This window comes from Umbelopsis ramanniana, assembly GCF_025399195.1.
Source record: "Umbelopsis ramanniana AG unplaced genomic scaffold K450scaffold_28, whole genome shotgun sequence".
NCBI lineage: Eukaryota > Fungi > Mucoromycota > Umbelopsidomycetes > Umbelopsidales > Umbelopsidaceae > Umbelopsis > Umbelopsis ramanniana.
In genome coordinates, this window is record NW_026252114.1 from 65,362 (window position 1) to 89,082 (window position 23,721).

Here is a 23,721-nt window from a genome sequence, read left to right on the forward strand (position 1 = left end):
CTGAAATCCAAATCAAACGCAAGTTGAAAAACGTGTTACTAGATCGCAACTCGTGGCGAAAGCGAGCAAGGTAATTTATTTTTTAATTTTTTCTGCCAATTTTTTTTACCATGTGCCTGCTCTAACCTCTCTCTTACAGTGAGCTTTCTCGAGAGTTGAACCAGCTTCGAGAGCAGTATGGATTGGAGGAGCGCACAGACATTAGTGACTTTTCACAAGCCTTCATGGAGGAGCCTGGTATGGAAGAGGATGATGGCGCCACCGAATATAACGAAGAACAAGCCAGCCTGGTTCAAATTCTCAATGAATTGAAAGCCGAGGTGGACTTGAAGTAAATTATTTATTTTTGTTAATTTGATTTTTTTTTTATTACCATCATGTTAAACTACTCAAATGTAAAATGGTTCGATGTATTACAATATTGCTTTAAAATGTCACGATAGTATGTTACTTGTTTGTGTACCTTCAGCGTTAGGACTTGTCCTTCCATGCAGCTAGTTTGTGAGCTCTATTTGGCTACCGAGTATGTCCATTTTAAGGCTCTGGCGCTTTTTGTAACATCTATTCAATCCTCTTCCGAAACGCTATGAAAAGTTTAACACATCAAAAGAGCTCAAAATTTGAAGAGTGTCATCGCTCTGAGACGCTGTTATACGCGCAATCTTTCCTTTTTTTTTCGGCATAAAATTGAATGGCCTGCATGTTGTTTTGACCTGGTCTTATCACGCCATGGCTTAATCACGGGTCTCCCAATACAGGCAGTACACTATAAGACCAACTGATGGGTAGAGGGATGCTGTGGAACTTTCAACATGCTAGATAGGAGTGAGGTTAGTTCTCAAGGATTGTCAAAGACGCCAGTAGAATAGATCGTTGCTAATCAGCCATTGATTGCCTATAATGGATGCTGACAACATTTCCAGAACATTGGATTATGCGAAACGCATAACCTTTAAAAATAAGAGTCCCTTTCTTCACTTCCTGACTTAACCCCTTTTCCACTCATCATACTCATTATCGAGGTTTTTATACTCTTTCCATTTTTCCAACTATGGCCCCGCTTGTCGTACTTGCTGCTCCATGGGAGTTTAATGGAAATGAAAGCTCAATATCTTTCTCGCGGAAGCTGCAACAGCGCGTTTCTGGATTCAAGAGTAACAGGACCTCTGCCTGTGTACCCAATACGTCACAATTAATGAAGCATACATGAGTGTTTTACAGGATATTTGCTATACAATAGGGTGAAAGAATAAAAGTCAAAGATTTTTACGGTTGTGTCGTTTTTTGCCTGTCATTTGTTTCAATGCAGAAGGCGCTTCCAGTCCATACAGCAGTCACTAAAAAGTGATAATTCAAGCTTTGAGCCGGACCCCAACTTTCCTACCACCAATGCTGTCTCATTTTACCCGAAATCACAGGATTTTGACCAAGACCTTGCCCAGAGTCGCATCAGCCTTAGTTTCTTCGAGAAACTATGCTATCATACCACCCAGCACCCCTGCCCCGGAAGCCGCTGGATTTCAAGTCTTCCATAGAGAAGCCAAGCGGAAGCAGAAGGATCGAGCAGCAATCAATGTTGAAGAGAGCCGCGTTGTTGACTATCTCAAAGACGAAATAGCAGCTCGTGTTGCTGATAGATTACTGGTACAGTTTGAAAACAACGCTTATGATACTCTCAACTGAACACGGGCTGACAGATACCTACCATTTCTTTTGCATCCGCATCACAGGATATCAAGCGTAACTTCAACACCGTTGTAGACCTCGGATCTGGATGTGGTCACATTGTCAAGCATATAGATTCTGACACCGTAGACAAAGTGATAATGTGTGATACATCAGGTATGTGGAGGATGGGTTGCTATTAATCCTCAGGTTTTCCTGAACCATGCTAACCCGGAAGTTCAGAAAATGCGTTGAATAGAGATAAGGATATCAAATACGACGGTAAAGGATCTTGTCTGGTTGCATTTGGCATGAAGTAACAAAAAGTCATTACCAAGTTTGTACTAATGCGACAATCAAATGCCCCAGTGGAGGTGGAAAGGATGGTAGTAGATGAGGAGTTGTTACCATTTGAAGAGAACTCTCTTGAAGCTGTTGTGAGCAGCCTGTCTATGCACTGGATCAATGACCTGCCAGGTATGTGATATACTCAAAGCATTCGTACAGTACGCATCATTGCTCATTTCCAAAATGTCAACGATAGGTGCTTTAATCCAAATCCGAAAAGCCCTGAAGCCGGATGGTGTCTTCGTGGCAGCGATGTTTGGTGGAGACACTTTGTTTGAATTACGGTTAGATTCTCAGCTTCTGTATACGTGAAAAGCCGGTAAACAAAGCACCTAAATCTGGATTTTTCTTCTAGTACTTCATTACAGCTTGCAGAGTTGGAACGTGAAGGTGGCATCTCACCCAGAGTTTCGCCACTGACAGGTGATGATAGGAGGAGCATATGCATGTCTAGATGTAACCCTTGTATTAATGCTATGCTTCGTATATAGACTCCAAAGATATGAGCAATTTATTGACCCGAGCAGGATTTACTTTGACCACGGTGGATGTGGATGAAATTCAGGTGAACTATCCATCAGCGATTGAACTTATGCAAGACTTACGTGCAATGGGTGAAAGCAATGCCGTTTTGAACCGGTAAAGATCATTTGACATATAACGTGGATCTGTTTACATCAGCACTCAAAACGTTTCAAATTGTAGTCAAACCATGATGAAGCGAGATACACTACTTGCTACCTCTGCCATCTATAGCGGTGAGTGATATGTATCGAGGTGCTGTGCCATGTAAAGCTGTAACTCATGTCATATGTCTTATCAGAGCTTCACGGAAATGCTGATGGCTCCATTCCTGCTACATTTTCAATCATTTATATGGTAAGTTTACGCCATGAAATCAGGGCATACGAAGTGGCAGCCAAAATAGTATACCCCATCTGACCCGCCTCATAATTAGATTGGCTGGAAGCCTTCAGCAACCACCCCACAGCCCAAAAAGAGGGGATCTGCGCAAAAATCACTTAAAGACGTTTTATAAAGTTTTTTTTGTTCCAGACTGCATCATGATTAAAGAATGAAGTCTAGAATATACATACATTGTTCATTTCCAATTGTTTTTCTTTTTATATATATAAAAATGAAAAATCCTCTTCTCTCTCATCACTCACACGCTCAATATCGCATGGTATGAAGTCAAGCCGGGATCATTTTCTTTGAAGCTGTCCGTCAAGTAGATTGATAGGCGTGGCTGATACCTGGTAGAGCTGGGCGATGCAGTCTTGCCACTGAACGCTGAGGGTTGGAGGCTGAAGGATAGCACCTAAGCCAAGCTTTGATAACTCGTCCCTGGTCCACACTCCCATTGGGATTGCGTAGTACATCTGGTCTACCGCGATGTGTTGGTCGCTCGGTGGTGCGGGCATTGGTGGTGACTGGATTTTGATTTCTCGACGCTGCACGTAGTAGCGAGTGCCAGGCATGCGGAGATGTGTTTGAGCGACTCCAAAGTATATTTTGGCGGGGTACTTGAGATTGCTATCTACGATATCAATACTATGACTGTAATGAGCCCCACGGCCATGGTATTCCATCTCTATCAACTGGTTGTTGACATCATCAAAGGCGGTGAAGTGTACATTTTCAAATAGGAATCCCCATCGATAGGTTTGATTTTCTTCTGGTACCGACATTGGTATGTAATCGCGCGTGTTGGGGGTGGGGATCAATAATATTAAGACGTGATGGTACAAACGTCCAATGCAGAAAAGAATCTCTCGTTCGGAGACTTCTGGAGGCTTCCGTTTAAATGGTGATGAGGATGCTCCACCATATTACAGCTTGGTTTATATAAAAAGCAGAACATAATATGACCTGACCTCTTGCAATATTGGCAAGGGCATTGTTGATTTTGGGGGGACTAACGTACTTGAGTAAAATGAACAATTTATACCGCTCCCCCATTCATTACTTTTCCTTTTATCTTCATGCAACAAAAAATAACCAAAACAGCTCTGTTGTCTACCTGCGGCTGATTGACAGCTGACAGTAGAAGCATTTGAAATCATCATTTTAGACTTGAGTTTGTCAATTCCATAGCCAAGTACTCAAGCTAATGGTTCTAAGAGGAGTGTGGCAGGAGAGTTGGATGAGATCGGAGGATCCGTGCTCAATTGTAACTTTCGGCAGGATATGCATGGACATGTCGTGTGCTACGCCCATTTCACCGAGACTTTTCTAGCACCAGATTTGAAACACGGCAGTGTTCAAGCTATACTAGTCAGTTTACCATCGATTTCTCGGGCCAACTGGCAATCAAATCAATTTGCTCTATTTTTCTACCGGGATTATACTCTCGCTTTATACTCTTTCCATCAAGTTATGGATGAAAAGTCTGGCACGGAGTTTTCCCATTTAAGGGAATTGCATGGCTGGATGCCTAAAGAAAAGAAAAGGTTGAGCTTGGACGTTCGTGACCACGGGAAGACACATGAAGACAGAATCCAAATTTGAGTGAATATGGTAGGATCAGCAAAATTAGAGAGTGGCACGACAGAGGTAAATGGAGAAACAGCTGAGCTCGCGTTGCCGACAGCCCTGTTTATTATTTTCATTATAAACGTTGGGTCACATGTACATGGCCCAATGCTGATAATTTTGTGTTCTGGTACAATGTCTCGAGATTAGCCAGGAGGTGCGGGTTATTGACAAATTCATATCCATCCCATCAGTCGACCCCCCGTTCAGGAAAGAGCGAACCAGAGCCCAAGCAAGAAAAATGTGACACGACAAGCATTAGGGCTGAAGTCATTTGTAGCGCTGCTGGTTGTTTGATAGCCTTCACTGTCTGGCGATGATGCCGATGTGTTGTTACTACCGTTGACCCCAGATGGCGCCGCAGTAAGTTGATCAACGCTCAGACCAGTTACGCTGGTTATCCAGTTCAGTTGGTATGCAACGTTGACATATCCATCCTCGGACTGCTGCATTTCGTTATAGGAGATAGCACATGTTGGAGAGTTGGGTATAGGGTCATATGCATTCAATATTCTGGCCGTCACTCCAACGACTTTCCATATGCCATCTTGTTGCACAACCAAAGGTCCACCTGTTTACGCCAGCCACGCACATAAAATAAAAGACAGAAATCTTTGAGCAACCCCAATTTTTCGTCATTGTATTGACGTGATCCCAAAACCTGTCACTTACCGGAGTCTCCATGACACACGCCAGAATAGGGCGCTGTATTTGCTTTAATCAGGTCAGACGCATCTGAGTCTACATACGATATCGTTTCATTTATAGTTCTAAGTGAAGATGATTCATTTCCGCCTATGGACGTAAATCCGTATCCCATTATCCAGCTTTGTTGGCCGACTGTGAGAGATGCAGCATTGGAGACAAGTGGAGCCCTTGAAACTCCAGAGCTGGCTTTGATGGAGTTGTTGGCGATTTTAACCACAGCAATATCATAGCCGTAGTTGGAATTATTTTGGGCATACTGTGGGTGTATAGTCCAACTTTCTATGGTGGCAATTTGTGATGTTGACCTAGTAGCGTTCCCGTACATGACGTAATATGAGCCATTCGATGAGGTCGATACATTAACGAAACAATGTGCAGCAGTGAGAACCCAAGTGGGATTGAACGATATAAAGGTGCCTCCACATAGACGGGGATTTCCTATGGCTGCATAGAAGGGGTATTGAGAACCGTTTGGAACAACGGTACCATTTTGAATGGCGTTTGCGAAATGTAGCAGACAAATATATACATAAGATAGAATAAGAAAAGTCATATACACATAAAATTAAGAGGAATACAGAAAGGAGACAAGCAACTGACAGCCAAGAAGAACGACACGAATGGTTATAAATGTCATGGTTTCGGCACCAGCAGCCGTTCGATTGAAATGATGCATAATATAAGTTTCGGTTAAATCGGAGACTCAACATCCAATGATGAGGCAAGTCCGTAAGGTGAGTGCCAAGCAAAGACACTGTTGTGGGTCCACTTTTTTCCCTGGTTGACGGTTAAGCTTTCTAACGAATCCTATAATTATATTCTTCACGCGTACCTGTAGCTTCAGGAACGCCAGTAGGTGATCATCACCTGAAACATCTTCTATCTGGCGGCATATAGAGTTGTTGCACTTCTTTTGACATCTTTGAACAGAGTGCCAGAAACAGTTTATTACGTATTGACTTGTATTCGTATAAAAATTACTTGAATCGGTAATTCTCAAAGACGTCTAAATGTTTGCGCTGTCATTATGGTCCCAGCTCGGCCAAGACTCTGGTAAAAGAGCAATTTAAGAAGAGAGCCCATAAACAAGAAAGAGGTAGAATCTAATTCGTCTGCGCGGTTATGAGCCGTCATGAAGATTCTCGTGGAATTCCCTGCTATTCAACCATGAGAGCTACTGGCTCGAAAAAGAATATTGCTAAAAAAAGAATATCCCAAATTTAATAGCAGTTGTTGTGCTAGCTTGTAGAGCATTTGTGATTTTAAGTTTGCCGGCTCAAATTTTTATCGTCTATAAGCCTCTCTAGTGGCTTTAAGAGGCCTAGACGTGGCGTCTATGGAAGGTCATGTAAACGTTACTATCGTCAACCCATTCTGATGCTTAACAGGCGAATTTCTTTGCTTATGGTGTTGTGAAATTTTGCAAAGAAAACCTCAGCGGTACGTAAATCAGTGCATCGCCGTCGAGACATATACGAGCATGACATGAAAAATACAGTCTATATTTCAGATACAAAAAACTTTCTCGTACAAAGCAATAAAAGGAAACGGAGGTTATGGACGTAGTCCAAATAAATGAAAGAGCTTATATAAAACCCAATATCGGCGTCAATCTACTGGGAATTCCAAAGACCGCTGCCTCCTGGAATTAATGGTTGTTCCGAGCTAACGCGAGGTCGAGTTTGCTCTAAGAACTGAATACCTTCCTGTTCGAGCTCGTGCAAGATGGGTTCATACACGTGTTTTGCCGTCGGCACAAGAACGCCTTGTTCGGGGATACGACCATCCAACACGAGTTCCACAGCCATCGCACAAGGCAAGCCTACCGTTTTGGCCATAGCAGTGTGCTGGGAGTCACCATACGTGATTAAAGTCGATGTCATGGTCTGTAACTCTCCATTGTGCTGAACCACTCCAAACTCGTGGTGCATGGCAATCATATCTCGTTCGCCAGGCTGGTAACTCAGCTTGGAAGCCAACAAGGCGGAGAATGCATCCAGAGGCGCAATTTGTTCAGCAGCAGGGAATGCCGTGGCGGATGAACCGTTACTGTTGGTCAAAGAAAGCCATTCTAACGCCTCAAATATCTTTGGTACAAGTGGGTTGCTAGGCGAAAGTTGAAGGCGGTCCAGGATAGCATCACGACGAGAAGCTGCATCTGTGTGCTTTATTCCAACCACTGAATCGAAGAAGGTTGCCTATTTTACAATGGTAGGTTAGAGCACATTCATCCGGTCAACACCAAAATCATAGAATCCGGCTCAAAAAAACACTTACCCAGGTGTCACATCTTCCAACCGTCTTATTAGCATCTAGCAAGCCTAGTTTCTTGAAGGCGTGCATCAGATCGGAATATCCCTATGCGCCACATGTTGGGTTAAAAGGAGTGATCGATTGTTAAAACCGCACCTGATTCACTCTACGACGTACCTGATATCTTAAAGTGCCTCTAAACATGGTATCCATGGTTTTGGTAGATCCAAGGTTATATGTTTCAATATAAGACAGAGAATCGCGGTTGGCAACACCTTCGAAGGCAAATCCCTTGGTTGGTACAGGAACGGTTGAGAAATGCTCCTTCAGTAAATCCGTGCCAGGGATATGGTAAGTACGTCCGTTCATGAGGAAAGTGGCATCATTGCCGCCAGCTGTAAGAACACCACGAGGGGACCAACTAAACTTATAACCAAGAGGCACACCGGATGCTTCTGGCGCAGGAAGGCCACCACACCATGACACAAATGAGTTTACTTGACCGCCTGATTGATGAACAGAGTCAATGATCTTCATGGCCGAAAGATGGTCAATACCGGGATCCAATCCAATCTCGTTCATAATAAGAATGCCAGCATCCTGGGCACTGGATAGAGGACAATGTAATATTAGTGACTTGCCTTGCTACTTGTATCTCTTAGACTGTTGAAACCTTACCGTTTCTCCAATGCCTTCATTTCCTTTGAAACATAGCTTGCGGTGACCATATGTTTTCTCTCTCGAATGCAAGATTCCGCTACTTTAGTGTGGAGGAAAGCCGGTACCAAGCTATGCAACGGGGTTATTAGCAACGATGTGGTATTTACCTAAGGAATGATAGATCGGCTTGTTTGCTTACCTTATGACTACATCAGCGCCAGACACAAGCTTATCGAGGCTCTCAGTATCTGCTATATCTAAGCCGGCAATACTGGCGTTCGCATGACCATATGCTAGAGCCTTAGCTTCTGGTTGGGAATTACTGGCTGTAGATGAAGAAAGACGGACGAAATCAAAATCAAAATTAGTTACCCATACCACTGAGTACAAATGTAAATTTAACGTAGTTCAGCACTCACCAATCTTCAAGTGTACATCATCACGCTTCAAAAGTCGCTCAACGAGGGGCTTTGCAACTAAGCCAGAACCAAGCAATAGTACTTTCTTCTGAGGCTTGACGCCAGAAGGAGTTCTTGATCCAGATGGTGTTTCCAAAAATTTGTAAAGACCATGATGTTTCTCAGTCAATTTACCTTTGTCGGCAATAACAGCATTATCCAAAGTTAGCTTCGCCTCTTTGTTGTCACCGTTCTTCAAAACAAGCTCCTTGAGATAGGGACTTAGGACGTTGCTAAAGTGTTGGCTGCTTTCAAGTGGTAGTTCAGCAGGGAGGATATCAACACCTAGGATCTGGTAGCCTGGCTTTTCCACATCCTTGTGAACAATGTCCTTGACCGCATCATAATAGTAGAATGGATCGTCCACAGGAGTTGCGTGCGAAAAGCACTCGAAGGCTCCATTTACATCCGCCACAATGTCAGTCAATGCAATGACTCTTCCCTTGTCAATCAATCCCTGCTCTTTCTTGAGCTGCAATTCCTTCAGTTGTTCATTGCTGAGTAGTCTAGGGTACCGTGCATCCCAATAAGCGCCGGTGATGGTGCTCGTAGTATATGGAGCAACGTTGGTATGATAGTCCGATTGATAGAGCTCCGGCTTAGCTAAATATTCACTTTGATCAAATCCAGAGCCATCCTTTCGACTGGTATAATCTCCAATAGCAGCCTGAGTAACGTACAGTTTTTTCAAATTGGGATCTTGAGAAGTGAAAAGTTAGTCGTTTTGGAGGAGTTTTGAGGTATGTAATTTATCAGCCTTCACAACTGGGTGCTAAACCTACTTTTGTCCTGTACAATTTTTGGAAGATCGATCACAGGTACGACTTCATGTGGAAGTGTGCGGAAAACCTCCAAAGCTCCCTGTAATTTCGTTTCACATTGAACTGTAAGCAAACATGCACCGAAGTTTGAACTCACAGCCTATTAAAAACCCACCTGAGCGACATTTCCAGCACCTGTAAATGTGAACGTCAGAGGTCCAAAGTCCTTTGGTGTTCCTTCGCTTTCTATCTGAGATCCGATGGCGCTAATAGCAGCCTTTGCGTCTTGTAATGTGCGATATGTATGTGCACTTGCGGCATACTAAGGTGACAAGGAAATTAGCTGAGAGTAAAGTACGCCTCCCGTGGCAACGGAGGGGGACTTATCTTACCATAAAAGGTGTGTTATATCCCAGTCCCAGAAACCGGTGGCCAAGTCCATGTAGTGAATTGATCATGCCTTGGGAGGGAAGGTATCGCACAGGAGAGTTATGGGTCTGAACTGAACAAACACTTTGGTCCCATTTCCAATCCTTACCTGCATTTCCAGCGTACTTTCCAAATGCAACAACACGCTTACCACTGGCAGCTGTCATCTGCTCATAGTCGATAAGAGTGATATTCTACGAGAAACGGTCAGTGTGTGCGTGAAACAGAAATCCCTCATCACCAACACCTACCTTGTCAAGGATAGACTGAAGCATGGGCATGTTTTTCGGTGTGCCTTTGTGGGTATGAGAGAAGAACATGTAGGTCTTATTGGGAATCAGCTCTTCCACTGGCACTTCCTTGATGCCCAATATGACATCCGCGGAAGAAATATCCTCTGCAATTTGTGCTCCTGCCTATTGAAAGGGGTCAGTAGAGGCACTAGCACACCTCTTTGTTTTGAGGAACATACCTTTATATACTGTTGTTCATTGTACACGCGGTTGGTAGAGGGCTGAACAAGGACCTTTGCACCTGTTTCTTTGATAAGCGACTCAACGCCCTGGGGAGTCAAAGCGACTCTCCTCTCCCACCTGCTCTTGCTTTCACGACGAAGAGCAATCGTCGTCACTGAACGAGTTTGATGACGCGGCACAGCTTGTCTAAGGCGATACATAGATAAATTATGAAGAGAAGGAAGGAAGCAACAAAAAAAAAGGTGGATGGGAGGCGTGCGACAATTTTACTGAGCTCCAAAATGATGAATTTGCTGTCAAGACCAGCCTCAGTTTCTCACGGTCATGCATTTTTTGCAAGTCAGGCACCGATAAAGCTCAGCAGGCAAGAAAAAAAATGAAATTTATTGTACAAAGGCATGGAAAAGGAACAGTATTAAGAAGGAGGACCATTAGCAATTTGATCTCGAAGACTATTGCGAAGGAATTCCTTGTAAATGCCAACAGCATGAGGAGGATCTTTGGAAAATGCCATTCCTTTGGCTTCAGCTTCGTGCTGTTTACTGTACCAAGAATCCAGCTGTCGAAAGAATTCAGTGTGCACATATCCTAGAGCTGTTTGCACCATTGGAAATAAACATACAGTCCATACTTCTGCATTTTTCTTTTCCTTGACTACGATAATGTTATCGTGTTGATCAACTGGCCACATATGCGTTAAATCATCCACAATAAGCGGTAATGAGAATCCACAGCCAGGTGCCTTATCGTTGACGGCACAGAACGCATACAATGCCAAAAGATCTTTGGATGGCCGGCGTGCATCGCTGGATTTGCATATATATTCATATTCTGATCGAGCCGAATAATAAATTCCTCTAATTCGACTGTGTGCTGGATCAAGGACGGACACTACCATATCCACATAGTTCTGATCACTGAAAGAAGGAAGTGTATTAGTGACTTATCCACAAAGTCCTTATTTCCAAAAAGATGACTAACCCAAGCGAGCACACTGATATATCGTAGTAGTTTTTGGCCCAGTCTAAGAATTCATGGACGTGATCGGTAAGGACGACCCTGCGTCCATCTCGTAATGTTCGTACGCGGTCTTGACCTGATAAAAGTGATTAGTCTCTACCCAACAAAGCAATCCACCCAGTCTGTATTTGCAACCACCTACATAAGTGAAGTTGGTCTTCTGGTACATATCGGCCGGTCTCATTACCCACCAGGCGCACAAGCGTGTCGTCCAAGTCGAGCACCAAAGGCAACCTTCTTTGCCGAAGAAGTCCTTCTTGCTGCTCTTTGATAATACGAAGCATATCAGAATGCTTGCACAAATAGCCAAATAAATTTCTGCAGGGTAGATGAGTACGCGGTCAACCGTCCGTGCCACATTTAATTCAACTTACGCTTTGTCGCGTGCTGGCTTCAAATGAAGTTCCCAAAGGTCCCCTTGTTCACTTCTTAAGACAATATAAGCACTCTGTCCAGATGATGATGAGTATATGCGATGCCTAACATGGGCGAGGGTTCTTGAGGTTGATGCTCACCTTGCGTAAACCAGCCAAATCATGGAACCAAGCATGATCAGGAAAATCGAAAATAAAACTATGGGCAATTCCACGGTGTGCCATGACCACAAAGAAACTACGCGGCACAGCGCCAGGTACATCATAGGTCTCCTCCAATAACAACTTTGGATCGCCCATCTTGTGCAAAATTTCGCGAGTCACAAGCGGTATGGAATCGTTGGAGTCAGGGAGTATAAGCTGAGGTCGCCAGATAGAAGGATTATGTGTGATGGCTGGAAGAAATCGAGGGCATTTGATGTTCTCTAGTTGTTGTGGCGTGAGCGTTTCTAGTTCGCCGCCATAAAAAGAGAACGGCAATCAGACGAGTTGTAGGAGGTCTGACAGAACGAGCGAAAGGCTTACCTGACGTTGAGCGTGGTAAAGACGGTTTCACTGGATATACAGAAGTATCCATCTGCACGGCCGCCGCTGGTCTATCATCCTGTCTTGGCCGTTTTACGCCTGCTGCAATGGTATACTGGAGTTGAGCAGCCATGTTCAACACAGTGTTCTGTTCGATACCGCGAAGGATTTAGTTACAGCCGTTGCATGAGTCACAAGCGTCATTAAAGAGAGCTGTACCTTCTTTTCACTCGTCTTGGGTTTGGGCACATCATTGAGGATGCTAGCTACATTCATCATAGCGCTCAGCCTACGCTGTGTCGGTCAGAAAGTGGTGAGCACCAAGGATGTTTATTTCCATTAGCCAGTCTTTCGCCGCTTTAAAAAAATCAGTCACCCATGCAGGGCGCCAATCCATCGCTCAGCAAGTGGCGGCCGTCTACTATTGCTGGTGTGGGTTCCCTATGCTGCATGCTCGGACGAAAAGTTATTATCATTTCATCGATCCACTTTCGGTACTCTCATCTACTGTACTTCATCGCCGCAAAATATAGCTGAGAGTAGGTAACCACACAGGGGGGTTAATCGATCTCTACATTGTGTTCTCCTAATGTGTTTTTATTTCAATGGGTTTGGTTTTTTAGGATAAGGAATATTTGCGATGGATGTAAACGTCTCCAGAGCATAACCGGCCAATTTGAATTTTTTTTATTTTTTTTGGGTGAGGTAGTGGTTGCAGATAGAAATTTAAGCGCGGCGAGCAGCTCTTCTTGCCCGAACACCTTCTCTAAGTCTGTCAAGTACTCGGGAGGTGGATTCCCAATTTATGCAAGCATCAGTAACAGACTGACCATAAGTTAATCTATGTGCGCCTTCAGCAGGAATATCCTGACGTCCTTCAACAAGGTGAGATTCAATCATAACACCAATGATGTTATCTCCAGTCTCCTTGGGGTGTTCGAGTTGTTGTGCCTATCAAATCAAAAGAGTCAATGGGGCTATTTTCTACCGTTCATCATAGGGTGCTAATCACTTACAATGCAATCGGCCACAATGGGTTGTCGGTTGTGATCCTTGCTGCTGTTACCGTGACTGCAATCAATCATGACAAGGCCAGGAAGCTTAGCCTTCTCCAACTGAGTGGCGGTCTTCTTGACTTCTTCAGCATCGTAGTTGGGACCAGTCTTGCCACCACGAAGAATGACGTGGCAGCTATCGTTACCCTCAGTCTGAACAATGGCGGAAAGACCTTGCTTTGTGACAGAAAGGAAATGGTGACCATTGCTGGAAGCCTTGATAGCATCAATAGCAATACCAATGGCACCATCAGTACCGTTCTTGAAACCAACAGGGCATGAAAGTCCAGAGGCAAGTTCTCTGTGAATCTGTGATTCAGTGGTACGTGCGCCAATAGCACCTATACACCAAAAAAAGAAAGTTAGGATTGGTGAGCTGAGTCATCTTGGCCAATCATATGCAAAAGCTTACCCCACGCAACCAAATCGCCAGTGTATTGTGGTGAGATCTAGAATGGAGGGTGGATTGTTAAGAAAGGAAAAAGAGAAGTTCAACGCAGCGGTTGATAGTGTACTTACGGTGTCAAGGAATTCACAACCAGTTGGAATACCCATCTCATTCTGTAATAAAATAAAAAGAGATTTACACGTGAATGAGATGTCCATCCACCTATAATCTGTCACATTTTTTTTTGACAGTTCTTACCAAGTCCAACAAAAGCTGGCGAGCAACACGAAGACCCTTGTTGATCTGGAAACTAAAATGATGAACATGATCAGTATGACCATTGCCATCGATATGCACATGAATCAACGCCTGCTTTACCTGTTGTTCAATTCAGGATCGTTGATCAAGCCCTTCCAGCCAACAGTGGTACGTGGCTTTTCAAAGTAGACACGCATAATGATGCAAAGATCTTCCTTGGCAGTTTCGTTGTACTCGATCAAAAGCTTGGCTAAAGTTGGAATGGTTAGGCTACCGAGCGCTATCCATGAAGAGCGGGCAATACGTACCATATTCCTTTGCGGCGTTGACGTCGTGGATTGAGCATGGGCCAACAATAACCAAAAGTCTATCGTCTTTTCCCTTGATAATGCTCTCAGCAGACTGTCTACCCTCGACAATAGTCTGAGCAGCCTTGAGTGTAAGTGGGATATCCTCGACCAAGATCTGAGGCGGGATCAAAGGACGGATTTCCTTGATTCGCTTGTCGTCGAGGTCATTTAAAGCTTTTTGGTCCGAGAATGTGGTTGACATTGAGTTTATGAACTATGAGATTAGGTTGAAAAATAAAAAGCGGTTTTACCTTGTCTGTAGACTGGCATATTTTTTAAAATAATAAATTTTGAGGGTTTGCAAGTTGAGAAAAAAGTGTCCAACGTCGCAAATCCATGCTTTAGACTTGTGCGGAGATGAAAAAAGAATCCAGCAATGACTCAAAGTGAATGACTCGACTCCACTGGCTCAAGAAGTGGCTTGGAACAGCGCCAAGGTGTCATTGATAAAATATATACATGGTGGTTTATTTTTTTTTCTAATATTCACAAATACGTTCCAAAACATAATTACTTGCACAAACCAGCAATGGTGTTGGCTATTTTTTCAGGGAATTCTCGTTCCTGGAGAGCTTTGACAATGTCCTTGCACGCTGGCTTTTGACCATTCTGAAGCAATGCTTTGATCATGGCCTCATAAGTACTAGGTTCACGAGAGAGACTACTACGCTTGTCATCTTCCATTTTATCGAAAACTTTTCTGGCCTTGATGACATTGCCTGTCATACCGTAACCTTTGATGAAGAGATTTTCAATGTACGTATTGGACTTGACGCCTTGGCGTAACATTTCCTTGTAAAGCTTTTCGGCCTCGTCCATATTGTTGTTTTCAATGTAGGTATCCAAGATAGCTTGGTATACTGTTTCATCGCCTTGCACATTGGCTCGCTTCATCTCTTCAAAGACGCGCGTGGCACTGCGAACATCTCGTTGTCGACAACCATAAGAGTATATCAAACTTGCGTAGTGAGTGGCTTGAGGCTTGAGACGGTCCCGTTTCTCCATTTCTCTGAGCATAGAGTGCGCGGTAGGCATATCATAAGGAGCAATGCTTCCGTAAGCCTCCATGAGCAATTTGTAAGTGTGGTGGGAAGGTCGGATTCCTCGCTTACGGAGTTCACGGAAATATTCCAAAACGCGCTCACGGTCAGGATGTTGGCGGACAAAGTGTTGCATCATATTGTTGAAGGGTCCCACTCGGGGTTGGTAGCTAGGGTGCTGAGTCATTTCCCGGAAGAGTGCAATGGCTTGAGACTCAGAGCCAGCTCGAATGCAGGCAGAAATGATAGCACCATAGGTAATGGAGTTGGCAGCCACCTTGAGTTCTTGCATTTCATCAAAGAGTTTCAATGCATTTTCCAGCTTGCGGGCCTTGGCCAACTTGGAGATGATAACGTTATAGAAAAAGGTGGTGGGCTTGATGTCATGTCGCTTGGCTTCTTCATAAATGAGAAGCGCGTCGGTAGCTTCATCAGTGGTATCCTTGGCACTCCCTAAGAGAAGGGATGCGTAGGCATTTCCATCTGGATATTCACCGAGTTGCTTAACTATAATTTTTTTGAGTTAATCAATATGTTTTGAGGGGATTGACCAAGTTTGACAATTAAACTTACTGCTTTGATAGTATTTCTTGGCTTCTACCATATCACCCATCTGGGCATAACCAATAAGGACACTGTTCATTGCCATGTGCTTTGCTCGCTTGATCTTGTCTTCATCTTCGAACTTTTCATAAGCCTCTATGGCAAGCTTATAGATGTAGGTTACGGTGTCCATGTTACCTTGTTTGGCAACCAGGACAATGGTGTCACGGATGGCCTCAGGGGTAGGGATCATACCTTGCTCAATGATAGCATGCTCCAAGATATGAACAGCTTCATCAAACTTGCCACGAGTAGCAGCCTTGGTGATCTCATTGGATTGAACATCAGCTTCAATCGACATAGTACTAGAACGGCGACGCACAGGATCAGGGCTCATTCTTCCTTCGATGAATTTGTCAGTCTTAACATGCCATTCCTCAGCAAGGTCTTCATCTCCGTTCTTCAGCAAAGCCTGATAGATTCTTGAGCACAGCAGCTTGTTGGGCTTGTGACTGAGAGATCGCATGTCTTGGAAGACGTTGAAGACAGTTTGTTGAAACTCGACAGGTTCTCTTTCAGCAGCGAGAGCTAATTCCAAGAGGGCAGATAAATCCTTGTGGGACAATTCAAGGTCTGCAATGTCTTCCTTTGCATATTTTTCCAAGATATCAGCAGCAATGTCAGCCGAAATGCGAATGCCAAATGGAGATACAATGTGGACGACAGATAAGGCTTGAGAAAGGGTAGAGCAGTGATTCAGAAGCTGCAAAGCTGGGCCAGAAATATGAGCGGTGGACTTGATAAATGACTTTTGAGCTACTGCCGTGGTAATGGTTTTAAGAGCAGCGATGGCGCTTGAGATGTCATCGTGGACGGTAAAGTGGGTGACAAAGCGTTCACAGAGGGTCACATCGGGCTCTAAACCAACAGCACGCATATCAGAGATGATGTCAAAAACTTTTTCAGCATGGCCATTGGAGAGGCACAAAAATGCGAAATTGGCCATGTTTCCGTAAGACTTGGTGATATCTGTCTTGAGCATGGCATTGTACAATTTTTCGGATGTTTCAAAGTTGTTCTGTTGGCACATGGCTGACAAGACAGGGCCGTAGGTGCTGGCGTCAGGATTAGGGAGACTGTCATCTGACTCCATGCGAGCAATCAAATCATGAGCTTCCTGATAACTAGCTCGGTTGCAGGTATCTCGAATGACCGAGTTGTAAGGGATAGTAGTCACTTGGATATCATCTTGTACCATATCTTCTTCAATGACCTTGAGGGCACCGGGGACATCGTGGCACTTCAGATGAGCATCCACCAGAGCATTGTAAACATAAGAAGCATCATGGCTGCCAAGGCTATTCTTGCATTCACGATAATCTTGGAAGCATTCAAGAGCGCCTTCAAGGTCACCAGCACGACCATACAGTGTGATAAGGGCAGCATAGGTGCCTGAATTAGGCACAGCCTTGTTGGAAGATTGTAGTTGAGCAAAAACATGCAGAGCGTCTTCCGTGTTCCCATAGTGTGAAAGAGTTCGAAGCATCTGATTGTAAATCTCGGTTTCAAAGTCTTGAACCCATCCAGTACGGACTGCAGTCTCAAAGACAGCAAGTGCATTTTCTATGTTCATTTCACTTTCCAGCTGAGAGACATCCTCGGGCTCGGTTCCATAGCGAGCGGACTGTCTCTGAAGCATAGCCATGGTCTTTTGGACTTCAACGTCACGCTTACAGAGTGTTCTGATAAGCAGGGCATATGTATAGGAGGTAGGGTGAATGCCAGCTTCGATCATATCAGCATAGACTGTCGGGGTATAAAATTTTTAGCATGAGAGGAAGGTATTTATCTGATGCTGAGCTTAGCACGAAATGAGGCTTACCTTCCAAAAGACCAGCAATGGGAGAGCCTTCACGGCGCAGTGTAGAATGTGCGTCAAGCACCATATTATAAGTGTGGTGAGTAAGAATGGCTCCTTGTCGCTTCATAGTAAGAAAATAGGACATGACGGCCTTGAGGTTGCCGTCCCGCTTAGCAGCAAGAATATTGGCATTTCCTTCGTTGGTGGCAGCGGAGATGACTTTTCCGACGGGTATGGCGACATAAATATCTTGCTTGTTATGAGCTTTGTAAGAGGGGGCGTGACTAAAGCGGACGGCATTAGCAACCACCTTCTTTAGTTGATGCGAGCCAGTATAAGAATCTTGCATATAATGGAGAGCGCTTTTTCTAGTTGACTTCTTGGATGGCTTTGGAGACGTAGTGTAGTGTGTCTTTGCACGTTGTGAGTTTCCGGTGGACACCGTTCGAGATGACAGAGCTGCCAGGAGCTGAGATGCGTTATCTTGTGTTGACATAGTGTGTGCGTGGCCATTCGATGAGGTAATTTGTATAGAAGATGTCTTAGAGGGCATTATATATAAGAAAGAAAGGTGGATGGTACTTTTATTTTGTTGAAAGTATGTGGCTCTTTATATATTTTTTGGTTCACTGAGCGGGACACGGAGCTCTGGTCAGCCAATCAACGTGCGGGCGCCATATCAGATCTTCTCTGATGAAGATTTTCAGAGGGGTTATGTATTTACTTTTTCTCTCAACGCATGCTTTTCTTTATCAGATAGCATTATAATCCCTTGTGCTGACAATTTGCATATAATAACACTTATTTGAAGCTTTCTTTTTACAACAAAAGTCGATACTGGACTGTCGGCAACTTAATAACATGTGGTGTTGGGAAATTTTTTTTTTATCAGATTTTTTTTAGGTGGCCTAATTGACCGACAACTATCTCCGCTGCCTCCTCTGAACCTTCCGGAAACTCTGCGCAATCTATGACCGACCCAAGACAGTCTCGCCGCTGTCGCCCGTTCTTGAATATAACAAGGGTCTGAAGTGATAAAGTCATGGATGTCTACTCACTTACTTCATGCTTAGCCGCGGCATCTTCCAAACGATGTCAACTATCGTGAGACTAGGTGTTTCTGCAGTCAGGAGACAGCGGGCCATGCATAGTCTGGAATTGAAAAAAGTTATCAGATCTTTTTCGTCGTTTATACGGCTGATACTGTAAAGCAATCTGAATATTGCAAGGGTACAGTGTCTGGGGTTATCAGATTGTTTTCGGACTTTTAGATGAAAAGCAGCTGCTTCTGAGAATGAGCAAATATTGCGCTGCAAAACGGCCAATCGGAAATGGAAAAAAGGATCTGATAAATTTTTTCTTCCCTTGTGAAAATTGAATCTGATAATTTAGCCTTTGCCGTTTTACTTTATAACCATCAACGACGGTGCCAATATAGACTCTCATGGATCATGTTGAATTTATGTAATGAATTTATAGTCATATTCTTCCTTTTTTTCATGCGAAACTTTTGTTCGTATGCACAGCTTGTTTCATTCACGGCGGGTATTGCGCGGAAACTCGGCAGCCAATCATATTATTCAAAGTTATCAGATCCTCTGATCCTACAAATGTGAGGCGGAAGATAAAAGTAGCCAAGCGTTGGAGCCATGCTCGTTGTCAACATTTTGCATAATGGCGTCTTTCCGTGTACACTCCGTGTTACATATTTTCCCCGACTAAGGAGTTTCGCAAAGTGAATATGAAGCATAAATAAGCCAGAAACTTCTTTGTTGGTGCACAAGCGCAGCAAGACAAGCGCTGCCCCTGCTTGGATAGTGGTAATATGGTTGTATTGCAGAAAAGAAATTGATGCCGCAGTCCACCAATACGGTGATCATACCATTTAAATCTCACACACGCAATTTGATTAAGAACATCGTATCCATTCTTGTAAAGAAGAGCACAGCGCAAAATATATCAATTAGAATTCTAGGACAGCCTGACTTCCTATCTATTGACCAACCAGTGTTCTGGGACCATCTAGTGTCCTAGATTTTCATTTTTGCGTCACTTTTCTGCCTCTCGGAGATTAGCTTGAATACTTTAACACATTCCATATGAAAATATTCGCACTATGTCATATGGTGTCTAAATTCGTGACTGGTCGATACCTTGAACTACACTGAGGCTAATGATCAGGCTAAAGGTTAGGCTCATTCCTTTTGCAGTCCGCAAATCATTAGACTGGATAGCGAATGTACTCTAGGGAAATTTGCCTTAGAAGACAACAAGAGAACGCAGCATCACATATAAACGTGTAATGCACAGATCGTTTGCGATAGCATACTTTGATTGCAAGTATGATCGTGTGTAGCAGAGGATGGAAATGGGCTTTGCAGGTACTTATTGTGATTTCCTGCACTTTGAATCACACTGAGCGAAACTAATCTATAGTACCAAGCTATAAAACCAGCAGCTGTAGTCTCTGCCGCAGTTACTGTGTAACTGGATGGACATCCGATGAGGATACTTGTCCAAAGAATGCTCTTAGTATCTAGCAAAAGTAAGCTGACTTGACGATGTAAACATCTGCAGTGCGCATATATGTACGCTCGTACTCTCAGAAGTTGGCTGTCTAAGCACACGCAGAAAACTATAAAGTGCTAATTTGCAATTCTCATTATTGTCACCTTTTTGTCTTGTTTGGTCGCAGAAGCGGGTCCACAGAAAAGCAGGATCTGGATTATCGAATGTCCCAGCACTGGAACACACGACTCTGGCCACATCTTGCATGCTTAAGGGAAGGTAAAGGAGGACTCCACCATCATTTTCAAGGAAGGCTTTAATTAGCGTACGAAAGATTTTGCTCTCACCAGCTTGCAGAACCTCGATGTGGAAATGCGGGAACTAGTCGGGTTTGGGGGTGGATCTGCGCTAATGGTTCACATACTCAATGTATCAAGAGTTCCAAATTGTTAGCATGGCCATGATGGTGAGTGGCCATAACATCCACTGGGATGGTTTCAGCACCGGTGTTGTCTATGGAAATGGCGAGATCTCCTATGAAAACTGGAACAGTGTGTCGCAATGTTGGGAATTGTAGCGGCACCGTTACTCGGTGCTCAAACGTGGATGAGTTGGACGCTGACTGCAAACCTATTTCTCTTTATAATGCTGGTATGAACAAACACCGGCGGCCACATCAAATCAGTAAAACTATGCATCTGATAGAGAATTTGATTTATTTATTTTCTCTTTTTTCTTTTCCGTGGTTTTCATCCACAACGATCAAAAGCAATAATACTAAAGGAAAACCAAGTGCTAGTGGTCTAAATGAATGTTTATTACAAAACAGAAAGAACAAAAATATGATGAAGAAGGAAGAAAAATAGAAAAAAGGGATAATGGGGAAATGAGATTCTTTTTAAAGGTGGGGATGTGTAAGGTTGGGTTTTGTCTTGGGGATCAAATTTATTCGACAATCTCCTCAGTCTCTTCAACGACTTCCTCGATCCATTCTTCAACAACTTCAAGCTTGCCTTCATCCGATGCGGTCTTGATCTCCTTACCAACCTCAGCACGCTCCTCGGCGACTCTCTTCTCGGTTTGCTTTCTCCAAGTGTACCATTGTTCAACAAGCTTTCTTCGGGTAGCAACAAGCTTAGCAGTGGCAGCATCACCAACAGCAAGATCTTCTTCCTCAAACACCTTGGAGTATTGGCGCAAGTTCTTGCGGACCTTCTTCTTTTGTTCTTTAGACAGGAGGGATTCTGGGCGAGGACGCCACAACAATTGCTTGAATTTGTCAATGGTTTGTCGGAAAAGCAACAATCCCTTGAAGTCCCACAGGCAGTAACCGTGGTCAGCAGTGTGTCGCCACATACTGGATCCTGTGATAACGAATCGACCGGTAGGATCCCATTCAACATCAGTAACACCATAGTGCTCTTGTGTTGAGATCAAATGCACGTTAGCGCCAACATCTTCCTTGGCAATATCCTTCTTATCCGCAGCTGGTTCAAGATCCAAATCATAAAACTCCAAATCGAACACAGTTGTGCTTCGGAGGGTAGCAGCAACAAGATGTCGTCCCTTTGGTGACCAGAAGAGGTGATTAGAGGTCTTTTTGTCGAAAATTTCTGTAAAAAACATGGGATGGAAATTTTGTCATCAGCGTTTGTATAAATGAGAGCAGGATGAAGGCACTGGGATCCTTACTAAGAGGTCGATATGCGACCACAGCTTTGCTGTTATCGAGATAATAGAAACCAACACTCGTCTTCAATATCGCGGGTGCTTGACCATTGGGACCGGCGCTAACGCCAAGGTTAGGGTCAGATGTAGTTATAATGGCGAACCGGTCACCCTTTGGCTCCCAAGCGAAAGCAATGACAGCCTCCTTGATTTCCAAAGTTTCAACTGGGATTTCCTTTTGACACAAACGGAAGATCTCAAGGTTGGTGAATGTTGACTTCTTTGTCTTTGTGTGGCGGTCAACCTTGACAGCGAGGTAATGACCTTGTGATTGCCATTGAAGTTTGCACTAGAAAGAGAATAGACAAAAAGGTGAGTTCATGAATACAAATAGGTCAGCATAGGATGGTGAATGCATCTGCCTGACTTACATCATTAACGTTGAACAAGTTCTTGGTTCTAATAATTTCTTTGCTGGGAACACCCATAATGGTGACTCTGGCAGGTTGGTTACCGACTTCAGGAGTCCAGTAAGCCAAGACTTCTTCCTTTTGGAAAATCTTATCGTCTCCACTGTTAGGATTGGCAGGTGACCACTCAAAGTCAGCAACACCATCAATCTTCACACTCTTCTTGCCAACCAATCCCATAGAAGGAGCTTCATAAATAGAGATTTGCTGACCAGCAACAAGACGAGCAAAGTATTTTTCAGTGGGTGCCCACTTGAACATAGGCCAGCTGATGGCCTTTGGTGCGTCTCCGGTTTGAACAACAGGGAAAGATCGAAGCAATGCACCGGTCAAGGTATCCCAGATAACGATTTGGTTACCTTCATCTTCTTCAGTGAAAGGGTTGACAGAACCTTCAGGAATGCGAGAAACATTGATAGGCTCGTTTGACCAGGTGACAAGATAACGTTCGTTGGGAGAGAAGTCGATCAATTTAACACCGGGATGGACGAAGCGAACGATCTTGTTCCAAGAGGGTCCTCCCCAAAGTGCGATACCTTGTCTGTGGAAGGTGGTGAGATAGGTACCAAGAGGTGACCATTGGACATAAGTTTCAGTCCAGTTCTATGCAGAGAAACAAACATGCATGTCAGTATTGATCTCGTTCTCCCCGCCATCAAAATCATCTAATCATTCTTACAGTTCTGGAATATTCATGTTCAGGAGTTTCGGTCTTTCTGTTCCAGAAAATGCTAACATCGTCGGCACGGTACATAACCCACTGATCACGGGCTTGGGAGTCGGTCAACCAGCTGCGAAGATGTTCCTTTTGAACAAACTCTTCTTGCTCAGGTTCAACATATTGGTCGTTCATAGCAGTGTACTTTTCAATGTCGGTCAATCGGTTGACAGCAAGGACGTGGGATTTATCCATACGATGGCCATCAAGATTCTTTATAGCAGCGTGGGCGGATTCGGCATTTTCGAAATCGACAAAGCAGTATCTACATGGAATGTAGGATGTTAACAAAGTAATCAGAACAACACAAAGGCGCTGGATGATGAGCAATCGATACATTACCCTTTGCTGACTCGCTTTCCGTCTTTGTTTTCAGTAGGCATGAACAAGCCGTTTTCCTTGATGGGACCTGCTGCCTTTGTGATCAACTTCTTCAACACTGTAACCAATTTCTCTTCCTTGGACTGATCAACGACGGGAACATTATCAACAACAACGAGGGAGTCGAAACCCTCATCTTTGGGGAGAGGGTAAGCCTGCTCGATATCAGTAAAGTCGATATCTTCTTCCGTTTCGGGGAAGTTCTTGGGATCAAATGTTGCCGCAGGCATGATTTAACAAGAAGGTAGGTGGAGCAATTTTTTCCACAG

General features: G+C 43.9%; 8 protein-coding genes across 8 annotated transcripts; all 8 read right to left on the reverse strand.

The window, feature by feature from the left end:
- Window positions 1-3,218: 3,218 nt before the first annotated feature.
- Window positions 3,219-3,704, reverse strand: K450DRAFT_199327 (uncharacterized protein; the record flags this gene model as incomplete). The annotated part of the gene is made up of 1 exon (XM_051584595.1): window positions 3,219-3,704. One exon carries the CDS (start codon window positions 3,702-3,704, stop codon window positions 3,219-3,221), a length of 486 nt encoding a protein of 161 aa, XP_051444532.1.
- A 935-nt stretch (window positions 3,705-4,639) lies between these two features.
- Window positions 4,640-5,891, reverse strand: K450DRAFT_241431 (uncharacterized protein). Its single transcript, XM_051589089.1, has 2 exons — window positions 5,221-5,891; window positions 4,640-5,119 (listed from the first exon to the last, which is right to left on the reverse strand). Exons 1-2 carry the CDS (start codon window positions 5,807-5,809, stop codon window positions 4,755-4,757), a joined length of 954 nt encoding a protein of 317 aa, XP_051444533.1. The 5' UTR covers window positions 5,810-5,891; the 3' UTR covers window positions 4,640-4,754.
- Window positions 5,892-6,731: 840 nt separating this feature from the next.
- Window positions 6,732-10,538, reverse strand: K450DRAFT_241435 (uncharacterized protein). Its single transcript, XM_051589090.1, has 12 exons — window positions 10,290-10,538; window positions 10,069-10,233; window positions 9,927-10,011; window positions 9,781-9,848; window positions 9,564-9,710; window positions 9,410-9,488; window positions 8,589-9,326; window positions 8,369-8,495; window positions 8,188-8,298; window positions 7,687-8,116; window positions 7,534-7,614; window positions 6,732-7,454 (listed from the first exon to the last, which is right to left on the reverse strand). The coding sequence occupies exons 1-12, from the start codon at window positions 10,491-10,493 to the stop codon at window positions 6,870-6,872; spliced, it is 2,820 nt and encodes a 939-aa protein (XP_051444534.1). The 5' UTR covers window positions 10,494-10,538; the 3' UTR covers window positions 6,732-6,869.
- A 106-nt stretch (window positions 10,539-10,644) lies between these two features.
- K450DRAFT_241442 (uncharacterized protein) lies at window positions 10,645-11,678 on the reverse strand. Its single transcript, XM_051589091.1, has 3 exons — window positions 11,456-11,678; window positions 11,275-11,389; window positions 10,645-11,210 (listed from the first exon to the last, which is right to left on the reverse strand). Exons 1-3 carry the CDS (start codon window positions 11,595-11,597, stop codon window positions 10,709-10,711), a joined length of 759 nt encoding a protein of 252 aa, XP_051444535.1. The 5' UTR covers window positions 11,598-11,678; the 3' UTR covers window positions 10,645-10,708.
- A 1-nt stretch (window position 11,679) lies between these two features.
- Window positions 11,680-12,900, reverse strand: K450DRAFT_241447 (uncharacterized protein). The gene is made up of 4 exons (XM_051589092.1): window positions 12,432-12,900; window positions 12,213-12,360; window positions 11,829-12,136; window positions 11,680-11,761 (listed from the first exon to the last, which is right to left on the reverse strand). Exons 1-4 carry the CDS (start codon window positions 12,489-12,491, stop codon window positions 11,684-11,686), a joined length of 594 nt encoding a protein of 197 aa, XP_051444536.1. The 5' UTR covers window positions 12,492-12,900; the 3' UTR covers window positions 11,680-11,683.
- Window positions 12,544-14,666, reverse strand: K450DRAFT_241452 (uncharacterized protein). Its single transcript, XM_051589093.1, has 8 exons — window positions 14,515-14,666; window positions 14,222-14,437; window positions 14,034-14,163; window positions 13,914-13,965; window positions 13,787-13,828; window positions 13,680-13,716; window positions 13,229-13,608; window positions 12,544-13,163 (listed from the first exon to the last, which is right to left on the reverse strand). Exons 1-8 carry the CDS (start codon window positions 14,531-14,533, stop codon window positions 12,939-12,941), a joined length of 1,101 nt encoding a protein of 366 aa, XP_051444537.1. The 5' UTR covers window positions 14,534-14,666; the 3' UTR covers window positions 12,544-12,938.
- Window position 14,667: 1 nt separating this feature from the next.
- On the reverse strand, window positions 14,668-18,288 carry K450DRAFT_241457 (uncharacterized protein). The gene is made up of 3 exons (XM_051589094.1): window positions 17,729-18,288; window positions 15,877-17,652; window positions 14,668-15,810 (listed from the first exon to the last, which is right to left on the reverse strand). The coding sequence occupies exons 1-3, from the start codon at window positions 18,258-18,260 to the stop codon at window positions 14,774-14,776; spliced, it is 3,345 nt and encodes a 1,114-aa protein (XP_051444538.1). The 5' UTR covers window positions 18,261-18,288; the 3' UTR covers window positions 14,668-14,773.
- Window positions 18,289-20,912: 2,624 nt separating this feature from the next.
- On the reverse strand, window positions 20,913-23,714 carry K450DRAFT_188405 (uncharacterized protein). The gene is made up of 5 exons (XM_051584442.1): window positions 23,414-23,714; window positions 23,033-23,336; window positions 22,315-22,956; window positions 21,908-22,232; window positions 20,913-21,828 (listed from the first exon to the last, which is right to left on the reverse strand). Exons 1-5 carry the CDS (start codon window positions 23,680-23,682, stop codon window positions 21,161-21,163), a joined length of 2,208 nt encoding a protein of 735 aa, XP_051444539.1. The 5' UTR covers window positions 23,683-23,714; the 3' UTR covers window positions 20,913-21,160.
- Between the last annotated feature and the right edge of the window lie 7 nt (window positions 23,715-23,721).

Excerpts from the sequence above, each read along its gene's own strand:
- K450DRAFT_188405 (XM_051584442.1), bottom strand. The coding sequence starts at position 23,682 with ATGCCTGCGGCAACATTTGATCCCAAGAACTTCCCCGAAACGGAAGAA. Across the intron at positions 23,337-23,413 it reads GGAAAGCGAGTCAGCAAAGG|ATACTGCTTTGTCGATTTCG; the intron begins GTAATGTATCGA and ends CATTCCATGTAG. Across the intron at positions 22,957-23,032 it reads AACATGAATATTCCAGAACT|AACTGGACTGAAACTTATGT; the intron begins GTAAGAATGATT and ends TTCTCTGCATAG.
- K450DRAFT_241442 (XM_051589091.1), bottom strand. The coding sequence starts at position 11,597 with ATGCTTCGTATTATCAAAGAGCAGCAAGAAGGACTTCTTCGGCAAAGA. Across the intron at positions 11,390-11,455 it reads AGAAGACCAACTTCACTTAT|GTCAAGACCGCGTACGAACA; the intron begins GTAGGTGGTTGC and ends CACTTTTATCAG. Across the intron at positions 11,211-11,274 it reads ATATCAGTGTGCTCGCTTGG|TGATCAGAACTATGTGGATA; the intron begins GTTAGTCATCTT and ends TCCTTCTTTCAG.
- K450DRAFT_241431 (XM_051589089.1), bottom strand. The coding sequence starts at position 5,809 with ATGACTTTTCTTATTCTATCTTATGTATATATTTGTCTGCTACATTTC. Across the intron at positions 5,120-5,220 it reads CGTGTGTCATGGAGACTCCG|GTGGACCTTTGGTTGTGCAA; the intron begins GTAAGTGACAGG and ends TGGCGTAAACAG.
- K450DRAFT_241435 (XM_051589090.1), bottom strand. The coding sequence starts at position 10,493 with ATGTATCGCCTTAGACAAGCTGTGCCGCGTCATCAAACTCGTTCAGTG. Across the intron at positions 10,234-10,289 it reads ATGAACAACAGTATATAAAG|GCAGGAGCACAAATTGCAGA; the intron begins GTATGTTCCTCA and ends CCCTTTCAATAG. Across the intron at positions 9,849-9,926 it reads AAAGTACGCTGGAAATGCAG|GCATGATCAATTCACTACAT; the intron begins GTAAGGATTGGA and ends TTCCCTCCCAAG.
- K450DRAFT_241452 (XM_051589093.1), bottom strand. Across the intron at positions 13,966-14,033 it reads GATCCTGAATTGAACAACAG|TTTCCAGATCAACAAGGGTC; the intron begins GTAAAGCAGGCG and ends TCATCATTTTAG. Across the intron at positions 13,829-13,913 it reads GCCAGCTTTTGTTGGACTTG|AATGAGATGGGTATTCCAAC; the intron begins GTAAGAACTGTC and ends ATTTTATTACAG.
- K450DRAFT_241447 (XM_051589092.1), bottom strand. The coding sequence starts at position 12,491 with ATGATGAATGTAGCTAGCATCCTCAATGATGTGCCCAAACCCAAGACG. Across the intron at positions 12,137-12,212 it reads TTTACCACGCTCAACGTCAG|AAACGCTCACGCCACAACAA; the intron begins GTAAGCCTTTCG and ends GCGGCGAACTAG. Across the intron at positions 11,762-11,828 it reads ATTTGGCTGGTTTACGCAAG|AGTGCTTATATTGTCTTAAG; the intron begins GTGAGCATCAAC and ends TCATCTGGACAG.
- K450DRAFT_241457 (XM_051589094.1), bottom strand. The coding sequence starts at position 18,260 with ATGCCCTCTAAGACATCTTCTATACAAATTACCTCATCGAATGGCCAC. Across the intron at positions 17,653-17,728 it reads CATTGCTGGTCTTTTGGAAG|TCTATGCTGATATGATCGAA; the intron begins GTAAGCCTCATT and ends ATACCCCGACAG. Across the intron at positions 15,811-15,876 it reads CAAGAAATACTATCAAAGCA|TTAAGCAACTCGGTGAATAT; the intron begins GTAAGTTTAATT and ends AAAAAATTATAG.